The sequence below is a fragment of the Salvelinus alpinus genome, chromosome 8 (assembly GCF_045679555.1).
Source record: "Salvelinus alpinus chromosome 8, SLU_Salpinus.1, whole genome shotgun sequence".
Taxonomy (NCBI): domain Eukaryota; kingdom Metazoa; phylum Chordata; class Actinopteri; order Salmoniformes; family Salmonidae; genus Salvelinus; species Salvelinus alpinus.
The window spans coordinates 1272833-1300654 of NC_092093.1; the positions used below are offsets into that span (position 1 = coordinate 1272833).

At 41.6% G+C, this 27822-nt stretch overlaps 1 protein-coding gene across 6 annotated transcripts; it reads right to left on the reverse strand.

Annotated features, from left to right (window-relative positions):
• Positions 1 to 1198: 1198 nt before the first annotated feature.
• enpp5 (ectonucleotide pyrophosphatase/phosphodiesterase 5) lies at positions 1199 to 27822 on the reverse strand. Of its 6 annotated transcripts, XR_011676364.1 has the most exons (7): positions 27512 to 27820; positions 16628 to 16763; positions 14618 to 15294; positions 13184 to 13328; positions 9231 to 9410; positions 6268 to 9024; positions 1199 to 6134 (listed from the first exon to the last, which is right to left on the reverse strand). XR_011676364.1 is itself a non-coding variant. In XM_071412386.1 (6 exons), exons 2-6 carry the CDS (start codon positions 16755 to 16757, stop codon positions 8630 to 8632), a joined length of 1527 nt encoding a protein of 508 aa, XP_071268487.1. In that variant the 5' UTR covers positions 16758 to 16775; positions 27512 to 27822; the 3' UTR covers positions 1199 to 8629. The 6 variants fall into 6 exon arrangements, 5 of the variants coding, with proteins under 5 accessions (XP_071268487.1, XP_071268486.1, XP_071268491.1 ...); XM_071412386.1 differs by having other exon boundaries at positions 1199 to 9024; positions 16628 to 16775; positions 27512 to 27822; XM_071412385.1 differs by having other exon boundaries at positions 1199 to 9024.

Consider the following 27822-nt stretch of genomic DNA (forward strand, 5'->3'; position numbering starts at 1 on the left):
CTTTATGTAGTGTTGTCCCTCTTGTCGTGATGTGTGTTTTGTCCTATATTTTTATTTATCTTTATTTTTAATCCATGCCCGTCCCTGCAGGAGGCCTTTTGCATTTTTGGTAGGCCGTCATTGTAAATAAGAATATGTTCTTTACTGACTTGCCTAGTTAAATAAATAAAATACCTGAGACTTACCCCGATGCTGCCAGTGGCTTGCGGCTATCGAGAATGATGCTTACGGTGACCAAAGATCAGAAGGATTTTCAGGCTGAACGGAATCCATTTCCACAAAAGCTGAGAAGTGATGCGATACCATCATTTCTTTCCTTCACAACAAAACGGATGATTCTCGATGAGAGGTAACTTAACGTTAGCTAGCTTGCTAGCCTAGCTGGACATTACTGTCCTGTACTGAACTCTGAAAGCCATCAGCTAAATGATATAGCTAGCTGTCAATCAACATTGAAGAAGTGGTGGAGACCTTGACATTGAAGAGGTGGTAGAGACCTTGAAGAGGTGGTAGAGACCTTGAAGAGGTGGTAGAGACCTTGAAGAGGTGGTAGAGACCTTGAAGAGGTGGTAGAGACCTTGAAGAGGTGGTTGAGACCTTGACATTGAAGAGGTGGTAGAGACCTTGACATTGAAGAGGTGGTAGAGACCTTGACATTGAAGAGGTGGTAGAGACCTTGACATTGAAGAGGTGGTAGAGACCTTGACATTGAAGAGTTGGTAGAGACCTTCAGCAGAGTAAATGTTTGTTTGTTCGTTCTATCTTTGATTCACGCTAACTAACGCGAGCAAATAAGAGTAACTCAGTTGAAACACGTCTGGTTGAACGTCACCATGTAGCTAATAGAAGCTCCATCGGCAAATTCGTGTTGATGATAGGAATCACTTAAAGCCATTGTAGTCTAGTCAGTTCTTTTGGGTTTTGCCCAAAGGATTATGTTGCCTCCTATTCAAAAATGCCTTGGGGGAGTGACGGAAGGATGAAGCATCGCCCCACACAAATTGTAGACTTACAGAGAAAGAAAAAAAATGTGTTGACTTGTATATTAGCAATGAATTCGCAGATAGGAACATCACTGAAAGACGTCCAATGGCTCTATCGAACAAGGACAACCACATCTACACCCACAAACACGTACAGTGAAATCAGTATCACATAGAAATGCCTCAGACATGATGAAAACAAGCCCAGATTCTCCCAGGGTGAAATTCTCCTTTAATGTACATAATTAATTACAACACCTCTTTAATGCAATACTGTAAGATATCAGAAAACGCTACATAATGATCAACTTACTGTCCTTTTTATTCATATTAGATCAAATTAAATGGTAATCACATTTTGCCATGTAAATAAGGTATTTCTGTTTTTAATAAATTCGCAAAAAAATCAAAAAACCTTTGTCATTGTGTGTAGATTGAGGAAAAATATAATTGAATACATTTTTAGAATAAGAATGTAAAACTAAATGTGGGAAAGGGGTCTGAATACTTTCTGAGTGTAATGTTTTCATACTTATTACATCACAGTGAAGTTGTCTGTCTATTTCTGGGCACTGGTGTTCATTAAAATCAATCAATCAATGAGTCTAACAAAATCTCAAAGGACATTTTCTACCACTCAATCTGAATTAAATAAATCTAAACTACAATGATTTATAATATCAGTACAATAAAAGGTATCCTATGACAGAAAGCTGCTATGTCAACTCTTTGAATAAATGAAAAAACATTTTGGCAGGAGGCACCTATCAGTTATCGACATCGAAAAGCATTTACAGCGCTTTCCGAAAGTATTCAGACCCCTTTGACTTTTTCCACGTTGTTACTTTACAGCCTTATTCTAAAACGGATTAAAACAAAAAAAATCCTCATCAATCTAATAATAATAATAATATCTAATTATAATACCTCATAATGACAAAGCAAAAACAAAGTATTCAGACATCCTGTTGTTTCCATAGGTCATCCTTGAGATGTTTCTACAACTTGGAGTCCACCTGTGGTAAATTCAATGGATTGGACATGATTTGGAAAGGCACACACCTGTCAATATAAAAGGTCCCACTGTTGACAGTGGAGTCAGAGAAAAAAAACAAGCCATGAGGTTGAAGGAATTGTCCATAGAGCTCTGAGACAGGATTATGTTGAGGCACAGATCTGGGGAAGGGTACTAAAACATTTATGCAGGATTGAAGGTCCCCAAGAACACAGTGGACTCCATCATTCTTAAATGGAAGAAGTTTGGAACCACGAAGACTCTTCCTAGAGCTGGCTGAATGGCCAAACTGAGAATTCGGGGGAGAAGGGCCTTGGACAGGGAGCTGACCAAGAACCCGATGGTCACTCTGACAGAGATCCAGAGTTCCTCTGTGGAGATGGAAGAACCTTCCAGAAGGACAACCATCTCTGCAGCACTCCACCAATCAGGCCTTTATGGTAGAGTGGCCAGACGGAAGCCACTCCTCAATAAAAAGGCACACGACAGCCCGCTTAGAGTTTGCCAAAAGGCACCTAAAGGACTCAGACCATGAGAAACAAGATTATCCGGTCTGATGAAACCAAGAATGAACACTTTTGACTGAATGCCAAGTGTCACATCTGGAGGAAACCTGGCAACATCCCTAGGGTGAAGCATGGTGGTGGCAGCATCATGCTGTGGTGATGATTTTCAGCGGAAGGGACTGGGAGACTAGTCATGATCGAAGAAAAGATGAACGGAGCAAAGTACAGAGAGATCCTTGATGAAAACCTGCTCCATAGCGTTCAGGACCTCAGACTGGGGAGAAGATCCACCTTCCAACAGGACAAGTCTCTGAATGTCCTTGAGTGTCCCAGCCAGAGCCCGGACTTGAACCCGATCAAACATCTCTGGAGAGACCTGAAAATAGCTGTGAAGCAACGCTCCCCATCCAACCTTACAGAGCTTGAGAGGATCTGCAGAGAAGAATGGGAGAAACTCCTCAAATACAGGTGTGCCAAGCTTGTTTAACCTTGATTTAACTAGGCAAGTCATACCCAAGAAGACTCAAGGTTGTAAATCACTGCCAAAATGTGCTTGAACAAAGTACTGAGTACAGGGGTCTGAATACTTATGTAAATGTTTTCATTTGTTGCTTGTTTTATACATTTGCAAACATTTCAGAAAAACTGTTTTTCGCTTTGTCATTATGGGATTTTGGGTCTAGATTGATGAGGGAAAAAAGCTATTTTCTATCTTTCCTTAACGTAACAAAATGTGGAAAAGTCAAGGGGTCTGAATACTTTCCGAAGGCACTGTAAATAAAGAGTACAAAAACATACGTCCTACACAGCACTTCATCTCCCGCTGTCAGTTAATTTAGCGCAAAATGGCGCCTCAGACCTCACAACTCATTAGTCAACTATCAACACAGAAAGTTAAGAATCACACACATTGCTCAGAATCCCTCCTAAATTAAGAATCCCTCCTAGTCCTTAAAACCTATTGCACTTCATACTTCACAGTCCTTAAAACCTAAAAAGCAATTTTCCCCAGCGAATGGTTATGACATCACCAACTAATGGGCAGGGCTTGACATTCAGGCCTTGCGAGCTGGCACGGCAACTGCTCACCGGGCCAATTAATCAAGCTTTCACATGACCCGTTTGGCCCAGTACATTTCCAAACTACAAAACAGAAAATAATGATTTATATTTGGATTTAATCCTTGACAATCTTCCCGACGTCTGACGAATCACACTTGTTATCAACCAGCATTTGGTTTCCAAGCTGAGGCAAGAATGTCAAAGCCTTAAATTCCCTTTCCATCTCGAGTGAGCCCCACCACAGTACGGCCTAGATACTCACGCCAGACCCATCTCAGCGGAGGCAGAATAAAAAAAGTTCTCCCCCTGATCGTCAGTATTATTTCATATCACACAGACGTCATTATTAGCAAGGAAAGGTTTACGTAGACCTAGGCCTACACTATGTAGCTGCTTGCTTGTCAAGACATCCATTATTTACACAAATCACTTGTTGAAAATGAATGTTGCAATGATGCTATTCTGTAATATACACACACACACACACACACACACAGACACTTAGAAATGTCCTTGTTTTTGAAAGAAAATAACATTTTTTTCCCATTAAAATAACATCAAATTTATCAGAAATATAGTGTAGACATCGTTAAAAAAACACTTTAGGATCCGCCCCCTTTTTTTTCTTCAATTTTCCCCTAAAATGACATACCCAAATCTAACTGCCTTTAGCTCAGGACCTGAAGCAAAGATATGCATATTCTTGGTACCATTTGAAAGGAAACACTTTGTAGTTGTTGGAAAAGTGAAAGGAATGTAGGAGAATACTATAGATCTGGTAAAAGATAATACAAAGAAAAAAAACATTATTTTGTATTTTCTTTTGTACCATCATCTTTGAAATTTAACAGAAAGGCCATAATGTATTATACCAGCCCATGTGCAATTTAGATTTTGGCCACTAGATGGCGGCAATGTATGTGGACAAATTTTGACCTGATCCAGTCAATCATTGCATTTCTGTTCAACATTTTGTATCAAGACTGCCCAAATGTGCCTAATTTGTTTATTAATAACTTTTCATGTTCAAAACAGTGCACTCTCCTCAAACAATATCATGGTATTATTTCACTGTAATAGCTACTGTAAATTGAACAGTGCTGTTAGATTAACAATAATGTAAGCTTTCTGTCAATATCAGATATGTCTATGTCCTGGGAAAGTTTCTTGTTACTTACAACCTCATGCTAATCACATTAGCCTACGTTAGCTCAACCGTCCAGTGGACGGGACACCGATCCCGAAGTTAATGTTGGAAATGACTATTGTAGCTCGAAACAGCAGATTTTTTAATGGAATATCTACATAGGCGTACAAAGGCCCATTATCAGCAACCATCACTCCTGTGTTCCAATGGCACGTTGTGTTAGCTAATCCAAGTTTATCATTTTAAAAGGCTAATTGATCATTAGAAAACCCTTTTGCAATTATGTTAGCACAGCTGAGAACTGTTGTTCTGATTAAAGAAGCAATAAAACTGGCCTTTTTTAGACTAGTTGAGTATCTGGAGCATCAGCATTTGTGGGTTTGACTACAGGCTCAAAATGGCCAGAAACAAAATACTTTCTTCTGAAACTCGTCAGTCTATTCCTGTTCTGAGAAATGAAGGCTATTCCATGCGAGAAATTGCCAAGAAACTGAAGATCTCATACAACGTTGTGTACTACTCCCTTCACAGAACAGCGCAAACTGGCTCTAACCAGAATAAAAAGAGGAGTGGGAGGCCCCGGTGCACAACTGAGCAAGAGGACAAGTACATTAGAGTGTCTAGTATGAGAAACAGATGCCTCACAAGTCCTCAACTGGCAGCTTCATTAAATAGTACCCGCAAAACACCAGTCTCAATGTCAACAGTGAAGAGCCAATATCTCAAACTGGCCAATAAAAATAAAATATTAAAGCAATATTAAAGCATGGGCAAAAGAACAGACACTGGACAGAGGAACTCTGCCTAAAAGGCCGTTTCCAGCTACAATAGTCATGTCTACAATGTATTTCTGATCCATTTGATGTAATTTTAAAAAAGGGACAAAAAAAAATGTGCTATGCTAAAATAGCATACCTGCCTCTAAATAAGGACCATGTACTATATAGGACCATGAAGATATTACATGTTATTGGGCTAATTTATGACATTTTCTTTAAATGTTAAGGCTATATGTCATCACTGAGACAGGGACGGGTGGCTTTATCTTCGTTCTCCAAACAATCCGTGTAAATATCAGATTTTATGATTGGCTATATAGGCTATAAAAAAAAAAGGTACTTGCCCAGATTGCAAATGAAACATGAAATCACCCATGATTAAAATTCTGCGTGTATAACTTGGCCCAGCCAGTCATGTTCTCATTCGGGAAAGTTGTTTTCACTTGGTACTGGCCTGGTGTGCCACTGGCAAATTTACCTGAATGTCAAGCCCTGAATGGTTAGTGGTTTATGATTCTAACACTTTATAGGGGAAAGACACATGCGTCTGTAATACACCCACTACAGACAGTAACATATATAAAACAACATTATTGCACATATAATAGAAAGATGATCTCCTATGAAGGATAACTGTAAGTACTGAACATGAACAAGTAGAAACGTGGTAGTCATGGAGACAACTATATGGACTAAAGTAGTAACGTGGTAGTCATGACGACAACTATATGGACTAAAGTAGAAACATGGTAGTCATGACGAGAACTATATGGACAAAAGTAGTAACGTGGTAGTCATGACGACAACTATAAGGACTAAAGTACTAACGTGGTAGTCATGACGACAAATATAAGGACTAAAGTAGTAACGTGGCAGTCATGACGACAAATATATGGACTGTGGTAGTCATGGAGACAACTATATGGACTAAAGTAGGAACGTGGTAGTCATGACGACAACTATATGGACTAAAGTAGTAACGTGGTAGTCATGACGACAACTATATGGACTAAAGTAGGAACGTGGTAGTCATGGAGACAACTATATGGACTAAAGTAGGAACGTGGTAGTCATGACGACAACTATATGGACTAAAGTAGGAACGTGGTAGTCATGACGGCAACTATATGGACTAAAGTAGGAACGTGGCAGTCACGGAGACAACTATATGGACTAAAGTAGTAACGTGGTAGTCATGGAGACAACTATATGGACTAAAGTAGTAACGTGGCAGACATGACGACAAATATATGGACTGTGGTAGTCATGGAGACAACTATATGGACTAAAGTAGTAACGTGGTAGTCATGACGACAACTATAAGGACTAAAGTACTAACGTGGTAGTCATGACGACAACTATATGGACTAAAGTAGAAACGTGGTAGTCATGACGAAAACTATATGGACTAAAGTAGTAACGTGGTAGTCACGGAGACAACTATATGGACTAAAGTAGTAACGTGGTAGTCATGACGACAACTATATGGACTAAAGTACTAACGTGGTAGTCATGACGACAAATATAAGGACTAAAGTAGTAACGTGGTAGTCATGACGACAACTATATGGACTGTGGTAGTCATGGAGACAACTATATGGACTAAAGTAGTAACGTGGTAGTCATGACGACAACTATATGGACTAAAGTAGTAACGTGGCAGTCATGGAGACAACTATATGGACTAAAGTAGTAACGTGGTAGTCATGACTACAACTATATGGACTAAAGTAGGACCGTGGCAGTCATGGAGACAACTATATGGACTAAAGTAGTAACGTGGTAGTCATGGAGACAACTATATGGACTAAAGTAGTAACGTGGCAGTCACGGAGACAACTATATGGACTAAAGTAGTAACGTGGCAGTCACGGAGACAACTATATGGACTAAAGTAGTAACGTGGCAGTCACGGAGACAACTATATGGACTAAAGTAAGAACGTGGTAGTCATGACGACAACTATATGGACTAAAGTAGTAACGTGGTAGTCATGACGACAACTATATGGACTAAAGTAGTAACGTGGTAGTCATGACGACAACTATATGGACTAAAGTAGTAACGTGGTAGTCATGGAGACAACTATATGGACTAAAGTAGTAACGTGGTAGTCATGGAGACAACTATATGGACTAAAGTAGAAACGTGGTAGTCATGACGACAACTATATGGACTAAAGTAGGAACGTGGCAGTCATGACGACAACTATATGGACTAAAGTAGGAACGTGGTAGTCATGGAGACAACTATATGGACTAAAGTAGTAACGTGGTAGTCACGGAGACAACTATATGGACTAAAGTAGTAACGTGGCAGTCACGGAGACAACTATATGGACTAAAGTAGGACCGTGGTAGTCATGACGACAACTATATGGACTAAAGTAGTAACGTGGTAGTCATGACGACAACTATATGGACTAAAGTAGGACCGTGGTAGTCATGACGACAACTATATGGACTAAAGTAGGACCGTGGTAGTCATGACGACAACTATATGGACTAAAGTAGTAACGTGGTAGTCATGGAGACAACTATATGGACTAAAGTAGTAACGTGGCAGTCATGGAGACAACTATATGGACTAAAGTAGTAACGTGGCAGTCATGGAGACAACTATATGGACTAAAGTAGTAACGTGGCAGTCACGGAGACAACTATATGGACTAAAGTAGTAACGTGGCAGTCATGGATGTATTGAAGACTGAAAGCAACAGCCTGACTAAATACATGAACTCAGATCTCACAGTGGTTCTCTGATTCACTGTACGGCATAACAACTCAACCACATACTAGATTTACTCCCTTATTACGCTTGGTGTCCGTTGTACTATTGCTTCTTATTGTTATTATGATTATGATTGTTGTTATTATTATGCTCCTGTCTGATGAGATTAACAACAAGATAACCATCAGAATAAAGCCACACGTATCCTCTCCTCTGCTCCTCCTCCACACTGAAGCCTGGTTAACTACTGTCCTTTACCGGTGTACGGCGTCAACTCTCCTCCTCTCCTCTCCTTTCTTCTCTCCTCCTCTCTCTCTCCTAACTCCCTCTCCTCTCCTCCTCTCTCTTCTAACTCCCTCTCCTCTCCTCCTCTCTCTCTCCTCTCTCCTCTCCTCTGCCTCTCCTCTCTAAAGCTGTAGTTCTCCAAGTAATAGCGGCTGGGCCATCTCTCTCTGCCTGTTGGGTAGTTGTCGGATCGTCATCTGTTTGACGATAACCACCAGGAACCCTGTCACCATGACAACCCCCAGGACCACGCCCAGGGCGGTGGCGAAGGAAGGCTGGTATCTGCCCTCCAGGGGGGTGGAGTGTGTGGGGGGGGAGGGCTCGGAGAGGAGGTCCATAACCCGGGCTAGAGAACCATTGTTGGGGCGGGGCCGGACAGACAGGATGTGACACATGAGGGGGTAGAGGTCAACGGAACGCATGGACCTCTTCACGTAGTCCTGACGGAAGGCGGGGCCACGCGCCACCAAGACAGGATGCATGCTGGGTAGGGTGTTGTCGTAGCCGTGGTTACCCACTGTGAAACACAGAGCGAGAACAGCGTTGAATAGGATTAAACACATTTAGAACAAGTTTACTGTTAATTAGCTGTCATTGTGGACTGAATCCTAATATTGGTAACTCTAAATGTCCAACGAGCAGACTAAAGATCTGAACTTATGAAAGTCTGAGTTATAATAATATATTTCAAATTGGAATTTAGTTGACAAAGTATTTCCTTACACATGTGTGGTCCAGTGGTTCTGTTCTGGGTGATGGTCCAGCCCTCCTTGGCCTCGATAATTATGGGCATGATCCTGTTGTTGTGACGGTAGTGGAGACGCTCAGGGATCTGCTCCCTCCTATACACCACCATGTTGGGATTGGCCTCCACCAGGGCACTGTACACCTCCTCTAACTTACCTACAGGACAGGTGAGACAGTTACTATACACCTCCTCTAACTTACCTACAGGACAGGTGAGATACAGTTACTATACACCTCCTCTAACTTACCTACAGGACAGGTGAGACAGTTACTATACACCTCCTCTAACTTACCTACAGGACAGGTGAGATACACAGTTACTATACACCTCCTCTAACTTACCTACAGGACAGGTGAGATACACAGTTACTATACACCTCCTCTAACTTACCTACAGGACAGGTGAGACAGACAGTTACTTTACACCTCCTCTAACTTACCTACAGGACAGGTGAGATACACAGTTACTATACACATCCTCTAACTTACCTACAGGACAGGTGAGACAGACAGTTACTTTACACCTCCTCTAACTTACCTACAGGACAGGTGAGATACAGTTACTTTACACCTCCTCTAACTTACCTACGGGACAGGTGAGACAGTTACTATACACCTCCTCTAACTTACCTACAGGACAGGTGAGACAGTTACTATACACCTCCTCTAACTTACCTACAGGACAGGTGAGATACAGTTACTATACACCTCCTCTAACTTACCTACAGGACAGGTGAGATACAGTTACTATACACCTCCTCTAACTTACCTACAGGACAGGTGAGACAGTTACTATACACCTCCTCTAACTTACCTACAGGACAGGTGAGATACACAGTTACTTTACACCTCCTCTAACTTACCGACAGGACAGGTAAGATAGTTACTATACACCTCCTCTAACTTACCTACAGGACAGGTGAGATACAGTTACTATACACCTCCTCTAACGTACCTACAGGACAGGTGGGATACAGTTACTATACACCTCCTCTAACTTACCTACAGGACAGGTGAGATACAGTTACTATACACCTCCTCTAACTTACCTACAGGACAGGTCAGATACAGTTACTATACACCTCCTCTAACTTACCTACAGGACAGGTGAGATACAGTTACTATACACCTCCTCTAACTTACCTACAGGACAGGTGGGATACAGTTACTATACACCTCCTCTAACTTACCTACAGGACAGGTGAGACAGTTACTATACACCTCCTCTAACTTACCTACAGGACAGGTGAGACAGTTACTATACACCTCCTCTAACTTACCTACAGGACAGGTAAGATACAGTTACTATACACCTCCTCTAACTTACCTACAGGACAGGTGAGATACACAGTTACTATACACCTCCTCTAACTTACCTACAGGACAGGTGAGACACACAGTTACTATACACCTCCTCTAACTTACCTACAGGACAGGTGAGACAGTTACTATACACCTCCTCTAACTTACCTACAGGACAGGTGAGATACACAGTTACTTTACACCTCCTCTAACTTACCTACAGGACAGGTGAGATACACAGTTACTTTACACCTCCTCTAACTTACCTACAGCACAGGTGAGACAGTTACTATACACCTCCTCGAACTTACCTACAGGACAGGTGAGACAGTTACTGTACACCGGCAGTATCCCCAGGATCTTACCTTCTCTAGGTAGTATCCCCAGGATCTTACCTTCTCTAGGTAGTATCCCCAGGATCTTACCTTCTCTAGGTAGCATCCCCAGGATCTTACCTCCTTCTCTAGGTAGTATCCCCAGGATCTTACCTTCTCTAGGTAGCATCCCCAGGATCTTACCTTCTCTAGGTAGCATCCCCAGGATCTTACCTTCTCTAGGTAGCATCCCCAGGATCTTACCTCCTTCTCTAGGTAGTATCCCCAGGATCTTACCTCCTTCTCTAGGTAGCATCCCCAGGATCTTACCTTCTCTAGGTAGCATCCCCAGGATCTTACCTTCTCTAGGTAGCATCCCCAGGATCTTACCTTCTCTAGGTAGCATCCCCAGGATCTTACCTTCTCTAGGTAGTATCCCCAGGATCTTACCTTCTCTAGGTAGTATCCCCAGGATCTTACCTTCTCTAGGTAGCATCCCCAGGATCTTACCTCCTTCTCTAGGTAGCATCCCCAGGATCTTACCTCCTTCTCTAGGTAGCATCCCCAGGATCTTACCTCCTTCTCTAGGTAGCATCCCCAGGATCTTACCTTCTCTAGGTAGCATCCCCAGGATCTTACCTTCTCTAGGTAGCATCCCCAGGATCTTACCTTCTCTAGGTAGCATCCCCAGGATCTTACCTTCTCTAGGTAGTATCCCCAGGATCTTACCTTCTCTAGGTAGTATCCCCAGGATCTTACCTTCTCTAGGTAGCATCCCCAGGATCTTACCTCCTTCTCTAGGTAGCATCCCCAGGATCTTACCTCCTTCTCTAGGTAGCATCCCCAGGATCTTACCTCCTTCTCTAGGTAGCATCCCCAGGATCTTACCTTCTCTAGGTAGTATCCCCAGGATCTTACCTTCTCTAGGTAGCATCCCCAGGATCTTACCTCCTTCTCTAGGTAGTATCCCCAGGATCTTACCTTCTCTAGGTAGTATCCCCAGGATCTTACCTCCTTCTCTAGGTAGTATCCCCAGGATCTTACCTTCTCTAGGTAGCATCCCCAGGATCTTACCTCCTTCTCTAGGTAGCATCCCCAGGATCTTACCTTCTCTAGGTAGTATCCCCAGGATCTTACCTTCTCTAGGTAGTATCCCCAGGATCTTACCTCCTTCTCTAGGTAGTATCCCCAGGATCTTACCTCCTTCTCTAGGTAGTATCCCCAGGATCTTACCTTCTCTAGGTAGTATCCCCAGGATCTTACCTTCTCTAGGTAGTATCCCCAGGATCTTACCTTCTCTAGGTAGCATCCCCAGGATCTTACCTCCTTCTCTAGGTAGTATCCCCAGGATCTTACCTTCTCTAGGTAGCATCCCCAGGATCTTACCTTCTCTAGGTAGCATCCCCAGGATCTTACCTCCTTCTCTAGGTAGCATCCCCAGGATCTTACCTCCTTCTCTAGGTAGTATCCCCAGGATCTTACCTCCTTCTCTAGGTAGCATCCCCAGGATCTTACCTTCTCTAGGTAGCATCCCCAGGATCTTACCTTCTCTAGGTAGCATCCCCAGGATCTTACCTTCTCTAGGTAGTATCCCCAGGATCTTACCTTCTCTAGGTAGTATCCCCAGGATCTTACCTTCTCTAGGTAGTATCCCCAGGATCTTACCTTCTCTAGGTAGCATCCCCAGGATCTTACCTCCTTCTCTAGGTAGTATCCCCAGGATCTTACCTCCTTCTCTAGGTAGCATCCCCAGGATCTTACCTTCTCTAGGTAGCATCCCCAGGATCTTACCTTCTCTAGGTAGCATCCCCAGGATCTTACCTTCTCTAGGTAGCATCCCCAGGATCTTACCTTCTCTAGGTAGTATCCCCAGGATCTTACCTTCTCTAGGTAGTATCCCCAGGATCTTACCTTCTCTAGGTAGCATCCCCAGGATCTTACCTCCTTCTCTAGGTAGCATCCCCAGGATCTTACCTTCTCTAGGTAGCATCCCCAGGATCTTACCTCCTTCTCTAGGTAGCATCCCCAGGATCTTACCTTCTCTAGGTAGTATCCCCAGGATCTTACCTTCTCTAGGTAGCATCCCCAGGATCTTACCTCCTTCTCTAGGTAGTATCCCCAGGATCTTACCTTCTCTAGGTAGTATCCCCAGGATCTTACCTTCTCTAGGTAGTATCCCCAGGATCTTACCTTCTCTAGGTAGCATCCCCAGGATCTTACCTTCTCTAGGTAGCATCCCCAGGATCTTACCTCCTTCTCTAGGTAGCATCCCCAGGATCTTACCTTCTCTAGGTAGCATCCCCAGGATCTTACCTTCTCTAGGTAGCATCCCCACCACAGGGCTCTTGTCCACCCAGGTGTAGAGGTCTCTGTCCAGGTATTGGTCCAGCTCAATCACCTTGTCTTTGGACAGCTGGGTCATGCCATGATCACTGGTCACAATCAGGTTCACACTTTCGTACAGACCTAGGAATGCAGTCAAAATACAATTAATTACATTTAATTGACCAAAATGAAATATTTATTTCATGAATTGATAAATTAAATGCGTTTCTTGATAAATTGATTAATGCACAAGGTAAACAGGTGTGAACAGTTTAATGCTGGAAGGGGGGGTGTGAACAGTTTAATGCTGGAAGGGGGGGGTGTGAACAGTTTAATGCTGGAAGGGGGGGTGTGAACAGTTTAATGCTGGAAGGGGGGGGTGTGAACAGTTTAATGCTGGAAGGGGGGGGGGGTGTGAACAGTTTAATGCTGGAAGGGGGGGGGTGTGAACAGTTTAATGCTGGAAGGGGGGGTGTGATCAGTTTAATGCTGGAAGGGGGTGTGAACAGTTTAATGCTGGAAGGGGGGGGGGTGTGAACAGTTTAATGCTGGAAGGGGGGGTGTGATCAGTTTAATGCTGGAAGGGGGGGTGAACAGTTTAATGCTGGAAGGGGGGGTGTGAACAGTTTAATGCTGGAAGGGGGGGTGTGAACAGTTTAATGCTGGAAGGGGGGGTGAACAGTTTAATGCTGGAAGGGGGGGTGTGAACAGTTTAATGCTGGAAGGGGGGGTGTGAACAGTTTAATGCTGGAAGGGAGGGTGAACAGTTTAATGCTGGAAGGGGGGGGGTGAACAGTTTAATGCTGGAAGGGGGGGTGTGAACAGTTTAATGCTGGAAGGGGGGCTGTGAACAGTTTAATGCTGGAAGGGGGGGGTGTGAACAGTTTAATGCTGGAAGGGGGGGTGAACAGTTTAATGCTGGAAGGGGGGGGAGGGTGAACAGTTTAATGCTGGAAGGGGGGGGGGGGTGAACAGTTTAATGCTGGAAGGGGGGGTGTGAACAGTTTAATGCTGGAAGGGGGGGTGTGAACAGTTTAATGCTGGAAGGGGGGGTGAACAGTTTAATGCTGGAAGGGGGGCTGTGAACAGTTGTCACAGTGCTTGTGCCTATAGAAATAGACGTTGCGGGGGGGAGAACATATCTAGATCATAACTGTATAATGTACATAGACAGCAGGTACAGACCCTTATCTAGATCATAACTGTATAATGTACATAGACAGCAGGTACAGACCCTTATCTAGATCATAACTGTATAATGTACATAGACAGCAGGTACAGACCCTTATCTAGATCATAACTGTATAATGTACATAGACAGCAGGTACAGACCCTTATCTAGATCATAACTGTATAATGTACATAGACAGCAGGTACAGACCCTTATCTAGATCATAACTGTATAATGTACATAGACAGCAGGTACAGACCCTTCTTCCGCAGCTCATTGCGGAGGAAGCCCAGCTTGTCGTCTATGTCAGCAATGACTGCGTCCATTAGAGGGTTCTCTGGGCCCAGCTTGTGACCGCTCTCATCAGGCTCCTCCCAGTATAACACGCCAAAGTCCACACCCCCCTGCACAGACCGAACCCCCTCCTCTGGCCCCTCCCCCATCAGCCAGGCTACCATCGTCTCCACGCGCCTCTCGAAGCTCAGTGATGCGTTGTACGGAAGGTAGCGTGACGGGTACGCCCCCCCGATCTCCACGTCCGACCCCGGCCACATCACCCCGCCGCTCCGCCCACCCTGCTTCTGATTGGTCACCCACAGAGGCTCTGCCCCAGCCCACCAGCGTGGCTCGTAGGCGCTATGCGTCTCCATGGAGAAGGAGGCGTTAAGGTCTGGGTCGTACATCTCGTTACCCACGATGCCATGCGTCTCGGCATGCAGCCCGGTGACCAGGGTGTAGTGGTCAGGGAAGGTTTTAGTGATGTAGGCGTTCTCAACCTGCTCAACTATTGACCCTTCCTCCATCAGGGCATGGAAGTTAGGGGTGGGGACACGGTCCACGTAGTCCCAGCGGAACCCATCGAAGGACAGCAGCAGTAGCTTGGGGCGAGCCCCTCTGGTGGCCTGGTGGTGAGGATGGAGGGGGTGGCCTGGGGTGTAGAGGAGAGGGTAATGTTAGAATGGCAACAGGCAACATAAAGCCTGCAATAAGAGGGACCAACACTGCTAGTAAAGGGATAGACAATGTATATCTATTGCATTTGTCCTATGCTCCCTGCCCCATGCTCCCTGGTCCTTGACCCTACCCCATGCTCCCTGGTCCTTGACCCTACCCCATGCTCCCTGGTACATGCTCCCTGGTCCTTGACCCTACCCCATGCTCCCTGGTACATTCTCCCAGGTCCTTGACCCTGCCCCATGCTCCCTGCTCCTTGACCCTGCCCCATGCTCCCTGCCCCATGGTCCCTGGTCCTTGACCCTACCCCATGCTCCCTACCCCATGCTCCCTGGTCCTTGACCCTACCCCATGCTCCCTACCCCATGCTCCCTGGTCATTGACCCTGCCCCATGCTCCCTGGTCATTGATCCTACCCCATGCTCCCTGGTCCTTGACCCTGCCCCATGCTCCGTACCCCATGCTCCCTGCTCCTTGACCCTGCCCCATGCTCCCTGGTCCTTGACCCTGCCCCATGCTCCGTACCCCATGCTCCCTGGTCCTTGACCCTGCCCCATGCTCCCTAGTCCTTGACCCTGCCCCATGCTCCCTGGTACATGCTCCCTGCCCCATGCTCCCTGGTCATTGACCCTGCCCCATGCTCCCTAGTCCTTGACCCTGCCCCATGCTCCGTACCCCATGCTCCCTGCTCCTTGACCCTGCCCCATGCTCCCTGGTCCTTGACCCTGCCCCATGCTCCGTACCCCATGCTCCCTGGTCCTTGACCCTGCCCCATGCTCCCTAGTCCTTGACCCTGCCCCATGCTCCCTGGGTACATGCTCCCTGCCCCATGCTCCCTGGTCATTGACCCTGCCCCATGCTCCCTGGTCCTTGACCCTACCCCATTCGTTCTGGTCCTTGACCCTACCCCATTCTTCCTGGTCCTTGACCCTGCCCCATGCTCCCTGCCCCATGCTCCCTGGTCATTGACCCTGCCCCATGCTCCCTGGTCCTTGACCCTACCCCATTCGTTCCTGGTCCTTGACCCTACCCCATTCTTCCTGGTCCTTGACCCTACCCCATTCTTCCTGGTCCTTGACCTTGCCCCATTCTCCCTGGTCCTTGACCCTGCCCCATGCTCCCTGGTCCTTGACCCTGCCCCATTCTCCCTGGTCCTTGACCCTGCCCCATTCTCCCTGGTCCTTGATCCTACCCCATTTTCCCTGGTCCTTGACCCTGCCCCATTCTCCCTGGTCCTTCACCCTGCCCCATGCTCCCTGGTCCTTGACCCTGCTCCATGCTCCCTGCCCCCTACTCCCTGACCCTACCTTGGTGTCCATGGTGGTCCATCTGTAGGGAGGCCAGAGGCAGGGTCAGGGTTAAGGTCAGAAGCCATCCCAGATAGCAGCCTCCTCCTCTTCGTGGGCTGCAACCCAGCATTACGCTACACAACATCATACCACCCTGTAATACAGACTGCAGGAGGTTATGTTAGGATAATGATAATGGGTGTGTTTGTAAATTCACTCTGGAGTGCCAATTTTGCTAACTAGCTTGCTGTTCCTAGCTAATTTGTCCTGGGATATAAACATTGGGTTGTTATTTTACCTGAAATGCACAAGGTCCTCTACTACGACAATTAATCCACAGATAAAAAGAGTAAGCCGAGTAAGTTTCTAGTAATCTCTCCTCCTCCAGGCTTCTTCTTCTGTGGACTTTATATGGCGGTTGTCAACCATCTTTAAAGGTGCATTACCACCACCAACCGTACTGGAGTGTGGACCTCAGTTCATCTGTCAATCACCCACATGGGTATATGCTCCTAAAAACCAATGAGGATACGGGAGACGCGGGACTTGCAGCGCATCAAGCGTGAAGTTGAATAACGTGTACATTTATTCTGCAACGCTAGCGCACGCAGCGCGAACGGTGTGGTCGGCATGTAACTGTGCTATTGGCAACAATTTAAATTACGCTTTTTTTGGGCCGACGTTTACTGACACCGGTCATATTCAACGGGTGTTGAGTGTTCGTAAACTCTTCAGTTATTCAGCGCTCTGGCACACTCAGACAAGAGTGCTCTGAAATCGGAGTAGATGGCCAGAGTGAATTTACAAAACGCACACAATGTGTAAAGCATGCAATAGGAGGCAGTGTGAAATACCGTGCTATGGTGGATATAGGCAGTGTGAAATATAGTGTTATGGTGGATATAGGCAGTGTGAAATATAGTGTTATGGTGGATATAGACAGTGTGAAATATAGTGTTATGGTGGATATAGACAGTGTGAAATATAGTGCTATGGTGGATATAGACAGTGTGAAATATAGTGCTATGGTGGATATAGACAGTGTGAAATATAGTGCTATGGTGGATATAGACAGTGTGAAATATAGTGTTGTGGTGGATATAGACAGTGTGAAATATAGTGTTATGGTGGATATAGACAGTGTGAAATATAGTGTTATGGTGGATATAGACAGTGTGAAATATAGTGCTATGGTGGATATAGGCAGTGTGAAATATAGTGTTATGGTGGATATAGACAGTGTGAAATATAGTGCTATGGTGGATATAGACAGTGTGAAATATAGTGTTGTGGTGGATATAGACAGTGTGAAATATAGTGTTATGGTGGATATAGGCAGTGTGAAATATAGTGTTATGGTGGATATAGACAGTGTGAAATATAGTGTTATGGTGGATATAGACAGTGTGAAATATAGTGCTATGGTGGATATAGGCAGTGTGAAATATAGTGCTATGGTGGATATAGACAGTGTGAAATATAGTGTTATGGTGGATATACAGTAGACAGTGTGAAATATAGTGCTATGGTGGATATAGACAGTGTGAAATATAGTGTTATGGTGGATATACAGTAGACAGTGTGAAATATAGTGCTATGGTGGATATAGACAGTGTGAAATATAGTGTTATGGTGGATATACAGTAGACAGTGTGAAATATAGTGCTATGGTGGATATAGACAGTGTGAAATATAGTGTTATGGTGGATATACAGTAGACAGTGTGAAATATAGTGCTATGGTGGATATAGACAGTGTGAAATATAGTGTTATGGTGGATATAGACAGTGTGAAATACCGTGCTATGGTGGATATAGGCAGTGTGAAATATAGTGTTATGGTGGATATAGGCAGTGTGAAATATAGTGCTATGGTGGATATACAGTAGACAGTGTGAAATATAGTGCTATGGTGGATATAGACAGTGTGAAATATAGTGTTATGGTGGATATACAGTAGACAGTGTGAAATATAGTGCTATGGTGGATATAGACAGTGTGAAATATAGTGTTATGGTGGATATACAGTAGACAGTGTGAAATATAGTGCTATGGTGGATATAGACAGTGTGAAATATAGTGTTATGGTGGATATACAGTAGACAGTGTGAAATATAGTGCTATGGTGGATATAGACAGTGTGAAATATAGTGTTATGGTGGATATAGACAGTGTGAAATATAGTGTTATGGTGGATATACAGTAGACAGTGTGAAATATAGTGCTATGGTGGATATAGACAGTGTGAAATATAGTGTTATGGTGGATATAGACAGTGTGAAATACCGTGCTATGGTGGATATAGACAGTGTGAAATATAGTGTTGTGGTGGATATAGACAGTGTGAAATATAGTGCTGTGGTGGATATAGACAGTGTGAAATATAGTGCTATGGTGGATATAGACAGTGTGAAATATAGTGTTATGGTGGATATAGGCAGTGTGAAATATAGTGCTATGGTGGATATAGACAGTGTGAAATATAGTGTTATGGTGGATATAGACAGTGTGAAATATAGTGTTATGGTGGATATAGACAGTGTGAAATATAGTGTTATGGTGGATATAGACAGTGTGAAATATAGTGTTATGGTGGATATAGGCAGTGTGAAATATAGTGTTATGGTGGATATAGGCAGTGTGAAATATAGTGTTATGGTGGATATAGACAGTGTGAAATATAGTGCTATGGTGGATATAGACAGTGTGAAATATAGTATTATGGTGGATATAGACAGTGTGAAATATAGTGTTATGGTGGATATAGACAGTGTGAAATATAGTGCTATGGTGGATATAGACAGTGTGAAATATAGTGCTATGGTGGATATAGACAGTGTGAAATATAGTGTTATGGTGGATATAGACAGTGTGAAATATAGTGTTATGGTGGATATAGGCAGTGTGAAATATAGTGTTATGGTGGATATAGACAGTGTGAAATATAGTGCTATGGTGGATATAGACAGTGTGAAATATAGTGTTATGGTGGATATAGACAGTGTGAAATATAGTGCTATGGTGGATATACAGTAGACAGTGTGAAATATAGTGTTATGGTGGATATAGACAGTGTGAAATATAGTGTTATGGTGGATATAGGCAGTGTGAAATATAGTGTTATGGTGGATATAGACAGTGTGAAATATAGTGCTATGGTGGATATAGACAGTGTGAAATATAGTGCTATGGTGGATATAGACAGTGTGAAATATAGTGCTATGGTGGATATAGACAGTGTGAAATATAGTGTTATGGGGGATATAGACAGTGTGAAATATAGTGTTATGGTGGATATAGACAGTGTGAAATATAGTGTTGTGGTGGATATAGACAGTGTGAAATATAGTGTTATGGTGGATATAGACAGTGTGAAATATAGTGCTATGGTGGATATAGACAGTGTGAAATATAGTGTTATGGTGGATATAGACAGTGTGAAATATAGTGTTGTGGTGGATATAGACAGTGTGAAATATAGTGTTATGGTGGATATAGACAGTGTGAAATATAGTGTTATGGTGGATATAGACAGTGTGAAATATAGTGTTATGGTGGATATACAGTAGACAGTGTGAAATATAGTGCTATGGTGGATATAGACAGTGTGAAATATAGTGTTATGGTGGATATAGACAGTGTGAAATATAGTGTTATGGTGGATATAGACAGTGTGAAATATAGTGCTATGGTGGATATAGACAGTGTGAAATATAGTGTTATGGTGGATATAGACAGTGTGAAATATAGTGTTATGGTGGATATAGACAGTGTGAAATATAGTGTTATGGTGGATATAGACAGTGTGAAATATAGTGCTATGGTGGATATAGACAGTGTGAAATATAGTGTTATGGTGGATATAGACGGTGTGAAATATAGTGTTATGGTGGATATAGACAGTGTGAAATATAGTATTATGGTGGATATAGACAGTGTGAAATATAGTGCTATGGTGGATATAGACAGTGTGAAATATAGTGTTATGGTGGATATAGACAGTGTGAAATATAGTGCTATGGTGGATATAGACAGTGTGAAATATAGTGTTATGGTGGATATAGACAGTGTGAAATATAGTGTTATGGTGGATATAGACAGTGTGAAATATAGTGCTATGGTGGATATAGACGGTGTGAAATATAGTGTTATGGTGGATATAGACGGTGTGAAATATAGTGTTATGGTGGATATAGACAGTGTGAAATATAGTGTTATGGTGGATATAGACAGTGTGAAATATAGTGCTATGGTGGATATAGACAGTGTGAAATATAGTGTTATGGTGGATATACAGTAGACAGTTTGAAATATAGTGTTATGGTGGATATAGACAGTGTGAAATATAGTGTTATGGTGGATATAGACAGTGTGAAATATAGTGCTATGGTGGATATAGACAGTGTGAAATATAGTGTTTTGGTGGATATAGACAGTGTGAAATATAGTGTTATGGTGGATATAGACAGTGTGAAATATAGTGTTATGGTGGATATAGGCAGTGTGAAATATAGTGTTATGGTGGATATAGACAGTGTGAAATATAGTGCTATGGTGGATATAGACAGTGTGAAATATAGTGTTATGGTGGATATAGACAGTGTGAAATATAGTGTTATGGTGGATATAGACAGTGTGAAATATAGTGTTATGGTGGATATAGACAGTGTGAAATATAGTGCTATGGTGGATATAGACAGTGTGAAATATAGTGTTATGGTGGATATAGACAGTGTGAAATATAGTGTTATGGTGGATATAGACAGTGTGAAATATAGTGTTATGGTGGATATAGACAGTGTGAAATATAGTGTTATGGTGGATATAGACAGTGTGAAATATAGTGTTATGGTGGATATAGACAGTGTGAAATATAGTGTTATGGTGGATATAGACAGTGTGAAATATAGTGTTATGGTGGATATAGACAGTGTGAAATATAGTGTTATGGTGGATATAGACAGTGTGAAATATAGTGTTATGGTGGATATAGACAGTGTGAAATATAGTGTTATGGTGGATATAGACAGTGTGAAATATAGTGCTATGGTGGATATAGACAGTGTGAAATATAGTGCTATGGTGGATATAGACAGTGTGAAATATAGTGTTATGGTGGATATAGACAGTGTGAAATATAGTGTTATGGTGGATATAGACAGTGTGAAATATAGTGCTATGGTGGATATAGACAGTGTGAAATATAGTGCTATGGTGGATATAGACAGTGTGAAATATAGTGTTATGGTGGATATAGACAGTGTGAAATATAGTATTATGGTGGATATAGACAGTGTGAAATATAGTGCTATGGTGGATATAGACAGTGTGAAATATAGTATTATGGTGGATATAGACAGTGTGAAATATAGTGTTATGGTGGATATAGACAGTGTGAAATATAGTGCTATGGTGGATATAGACAGTGTGAAATATAGTGTTATGGTGGATATAGACAGTGTGAAATATAGTGTTATGGTGGATATACAGTAGACAGTGTGAAATATAGTGTTATGGTGGATATAGACAGTGTGAAATATAGTGTTATGGTGGATATACAGTAGACAGTGTGAAATATAGTGTTATGGTGGATATAGACAGTGTGAAATATAGTGTTATGGTGGATATAGACAGTGTGAAATATAGTGTTATGGTGGATATACAGTAGACAGTGTGAAATATAGTGTTATGGTGGATATAGACAGTGTGAAATATAGTGTTATGGTGGATATAGACAGTGTGAAATATAGTGTTATGGTGGATATACAGTAGACAGTGTGAAATATAGTGTTGTGGTGGATATAGACAGTGTGAAATATAGTGTTATGGTGGATATAGACAGTGTGAAATATAGTGTTATGGTGGATATACAGTAGACAGTGTGAAATATAGTGTTATGGTGGATATAGACAGTGTGAAATATAGTGTTATGGTGGATATACAGTAGACAGTGTGAAATATAGTGTTATGGTGGATATACAGTAGACAGTGTGAAATATAGTGTTGTGGTGGATATAGAGAGTGTGAAATATAGTGTTATGGTGGATATAGACAGTGTGAAATATAGTGTTATGGTGGATATACAGTAGACAGTGTGAAATATAGTGTTATGGTGGATATAGACAGTGTGAAATATAGTGTTATGGTGGATATAGACAGTGTGAAATATAGTGTTATGGTGGATATAGACAGTGTGAAATATAGTGTTATGGTGGATATAGACAGTGTGAAATATAGTGTTATGGTGGATATAAACAGTGTGAAATATAGTGTTATGGTGGATATACAGTAGACAGTGTGAAATATAGTGTTATGGTGGATATACAGTAGACAGTGTGAAATATAGTGTTGTGGTGGATATAGACAGTGTGAAATATAGTGTTATGGTGGATATAGACAGTGTGAAATATAGTGTTATGGTGGATATACAGTAGACAGTGTGAAATATAGTGTTATGGTGGATATACAGTAGACAGTGTGAAATATAGTGTTGTGGTGGATATAGACAGTGTGAAATATAGTGTTATGGTGGATATACAGTAGACAGTGTGAAATATAGTGTTATGGTGGATATAGACAGTGTGAAATATAGTGTTATGGTGGATATAGACAGTGTGAAATATAGTGTTATGGTGGATATAGACAGTGTGAAATATAATGTTATGGTGGATATAGACAGTGTGAAATATAGTGTTATGGTGGATATACAGTAGACAGTGTGAAATATAGTGATATGGTGGATATACAGTAGACAGTGTGAAATATAGTGTTGTGGTGGATATAGACAGTGTGAAATATAGTGTTATGGTGGATATACAGTAGACAGTGTGAAATATAGTGTTATGGTGGATATACAGTAGACAGTGTGAAATATAGTGTTATGGTGGATATAGACAGTGTGAAATATAGTGTTATGGTGGATATACAGTAGACAGTGTGAAATATAGTGTTGTGGTGGATATAGACAGTGTGAAATATAGTGTTATGGTGGATATACAGTAGACAGTGTGAAATATAGTGTTATGGTGGATATACAGTAGACAGTGTGAAATATAGTGTTATGGTGGATATACAGTAGACAGTGTGAAATATAGTGTTATGGTGGATATAGACAGTGTGAAATATAGTGCTATGGTGGATATACAGTAGACAGTGTGAAATATAGTGTTATGGTGGATATAGACAGTGTGAAATATAGTGTTATGGTGGATATAGACAGTGTGAAATATAGTGTTATGGTGGATATAGACAGTGTGAAATATAGTGTTATGGTGGATATAGACAGTGTGAAATATAGTGTTATGGTGGATATAGACAGTGTGAAATATAGTGTTATGGTGGATATAGACAGTGTGAAATATAGTGTTATGGTGGATATAGACAGTGTGAAATATAGTGTTATGGTGGATATAGACAGTGTGAAATATAGTGTTATGGTGGATATAGACAGTGTGAAATATAGTGCTATGGTGGATATAGACAGTGTGAAATATAGTGTTATGGTGGATATAGACAGTGTGAAATATAGTGTTATGGTGGATATACAGTAGACAGTGTGAAATATAGTGTTATGGTGGATATAGACAGTGTGAAATATAGTGCTATGGTGGATATAGACAGTGTGAAATATAGTGTTATGGTGGATATAGACAGTGTGAAATATAGTGTTATGGTGGATATACAGTAGACAGTGTGAAATATAGTGTTATGGTGGATATAGACAGTGTGAAATATAGTGTTATGGTGGATATACAGTAGACAGTGTGAAATATAGTGTTATGGTGGATATAGACAGTGTGAAATATAGTGTTATGGTGGATATAGACAGTGTGAAATATAGTGTTATGTTGGATATACAGTAGACAGTGTGAAATATAGTGTTATGGTGGATATAGACAGTGTGAAATATAGTGTTATGGTGGATATAGACAGTGTGAAATATAGTGTTATGGTGGATATAGACAGTGTGAAATATAGTGTTATGTTGGATATACAGTAGACAGTGTGAAATATAGTGTTATGGTGGATATAGACAGTGTGAAATATAGTGTTATGGTGGATATAGACAGTGTGAAATATAGTGTTATGGGGGATATAGACAGTGTGAAATATAGTATTATGGTGGATATAGACAGTGTGAAATATAGTGCTATGGTGGATATACAGTATACAGTGTGAAATATAGTGCTATGGTGGATATAGACAGTGTGAAATATAGTGCTATGGTGGATATAGACAGTGTGAAATATAGTGTTATGGTGGATATAGACAGTGTGAAATATAGTGTTATGGTGGATATAGACAGTGTGAAATATAGTGTTATGGTGGATATAGACAGTGTGAAATATAGTGTTATGGTGGATATAGACAGTGTGAAATATAGTGTTATGGTGGATATAAACAGTGTGAAATATAGTGTTATGGTGGATATACAGTAGACAGTGTGAAATATAGTGTTATGGTGGATATACAGTAGACAGTGTGAAATATAGTGTTGTGGTGGATATAGACAGTGTGAAATATAGTGTTATGGTGGATATAGACAGTGTGAAATATAGTGTTATGTTGGATATACAGTAGACAGTGTGAAATATAGTGTTATGGTGGATATAGACAGTGTGAAATATAGTGTTATGGTGGATATAGACAGTGTGAAATATAGTGTTATGGTGGATATAGACAGTGTGAAATATAGTGTTATGTTGGATATACAGTAGACAGTGTGAAATATAGTGTTATGGTGGATATAGACAGTGTGAAATATAGTGTTATGGTGGATATAGACAGTGTGAAATATAGTGTTATGGGGGATATAGACAGTGTGAAATATAGTATTATGGTGGATATAGACAGTGTGAAATATAGTGCTATGGTGGATATACAGTAGACAGTGTGAAATATAGTGCTATGGTGGATATAGACAGTGTGAAATATAGTGCTATGGTGGATATAGACAGTGTGAAATATAGTGTTATGGTGGATATAGACAGTGTGAAATATAGTGTTATGGTGGATATAGACAGTGTGAAATATAGTGTTATGGGGGATATAGACAGTGTGAAATATAGTGTTATGGTGGATATAGACAGTGTGAAATATAGTGCTATGGTGGATATACAGTAGACAGTGTGAAATATAGTGCTATGGTGGATATAGACAGTGTGAAATATAGTGCTATGGTGGATATAGACAGTGTGAAATATAGTGTTATGGTGGATATAGACAGTGTGAAATATAGTGTTATGGGGGATATAGACAGTGTGAAATATAGTGCTATGGTGGATATAGACAGTGTGAAATATAGTGCTATGGTGGATATAGACAGTGTGAAATATAGTGTTATGGTGGATATAGACAGTGTGAAATATAGTGTTATGGGGGATATAGACAGTGTGAAATATAGTGTTGTGGTGGATATAGACAGTGTGAAATATAGTGTTATGGTGGATATAGACAGTGTGAAATATAGTGTTATGGTGGATATAGACAGTGTGAAATATAGTGTTATGGTGGATATAGACAGTGTGAAATATAGTGTTATGGTGGATATAGACAGTGTGAAATATAGTGTTATGGTGGATATAGACAGTGTGAAATATAGTGCTATGGTGGATATAGACAGTGTGAAATATAGTGTTATGGTGGATATAGACAGTGTGAAATATAGTGTTATGGTGGATATAGACAGTGTGAAATATAGTGTTATGGTGGATATAGACAGTGTGAAATATAGTGTTATGGTGGATATAGACAGTGTGGAATATAGTGTTATGGTGGATATAGACAGTGTGAAATATAGTGTTATGGTGGATATAGACAGTGTGAAATATAGTGCTATGGTGGATATAGACAGTGTGAAATATAGTGTTATGGTGGATATAGACAGTGTGAAATATAGTGTTATGGTGGATATAGACAGTGTGAAATATAGTGTTATGGTGGATATAGACAGTGTGAAATATAGTGTTATGGTGGATATAGACAGTGTGAAATATAGTGTTATGGTGGATATAGACAGTGTGAAATATAGTGCTATGGTGGATATAGACAGTGTGAAATATAGTGTTATGGTGGATATAGACAGTGTGAAATATAGTGTTATGGTGGATATAGACAGTGTGAAATATAGTGTTATGGTGGATATAGACAGTGTGAAATATAGTGTTGTGGTGGATATAGACAGTGTGAAATATAGTGTTATGGTGGATATAGACAGTGTGAAATATAGTGCTATGGTGGATATAGACAGTGTTGAGTGTCCAGTAGCGTGTCTACGTGCACTTCACTATGTACCCTCCTTGGCTTGTTTACAAACACGTCGGTGACTTATTACAGTCGCCTAGCCTATGTGCTTGGAGAAGAGACAGCTACTAGTCCGGTGTTATCGCTACGCTGTACAGTAGAATGATGTAGCGCAACGTGTTTATTACTGCACTCTTATTAAAATGTACAAACAATGACAATCTATATGAAATGACTGCTCAAAAGCAAACCCGCTCACAGCCGCACCGCACACAACCATATTGCAACGAGTAAAACGACGGACAGTACGACAGTTATGGTGTAGCTACCTACCAGTTATCGGAGGGCTGCCGGGCACAAACTACATCTAAATAACAGCGGTCACCTCGACCGACCTCCCGATAATGCAACAGTCGCGAATGTAACCAATATACCGCTAGCAGTAGCTCGGTAAGTTACCGACTGCAAAATGGTCATATTATAGCTTTTCATAATCAGCTGTTAGCTACTATCCCCGAAGTGACTGCTGCCCATCAGTTTACAATAACACGGTCAAACGGAGACATTCATAATAGAGTACAATGGTCGAGATGGACGATTTAAAATGACTAAACGTCGTTGTAGAATGCGAACATTTAAAAAGACGACGAGTCAAACTTACCTTCTTATCTGCTCTGTGCAAGATCTCTCTTCTAATTCTGCAACACGCACAAATAAACAGTGTTGGCTACAAGGAAGTCCCGCCCATATACAGCCGTCTCCGATTGCAAAGCGCAAATGTTATTCTATTCTAGCGACTGAATATTGGCGTATTTAATTAAATGTTAGCGTAATATAAGTTATCGACGTGTGCATCAACTATAAAAGCTATGCTGCCAGTGCTAAAAGGGACTGCTGTGGTATAGTCTGAAAACACAAAGTAAAAAAAGCACCTGTCTGAATGACGTAATGGACTTCAGTATTCATTACCCA

Bases quoted from the DNA above. Each gene is read 5' to 3' on its own strand.
- enpp5 (XM_071412386.1), bottom strand. From the start codon at position 16,757: ATGATGTTGTGTAGCGTAATGCTGGGTTGCAGCCCACGAAGAGGAGGA. The intron at 9,411-13,183 runs GTAAGATCCTGG...CCTGTCCTGTAG, and splicing joins GGGGATGCTACCTAGAGAAG to GTAAGTTAGAGGAGGTGTAC. The intron at 9,025-9,230 runs GTAAGGAAATAC...TGTGTTTCACAG, and splicing joins AACCACTGGACCACACATGT to TGGGTAACCACGGCTACGAC.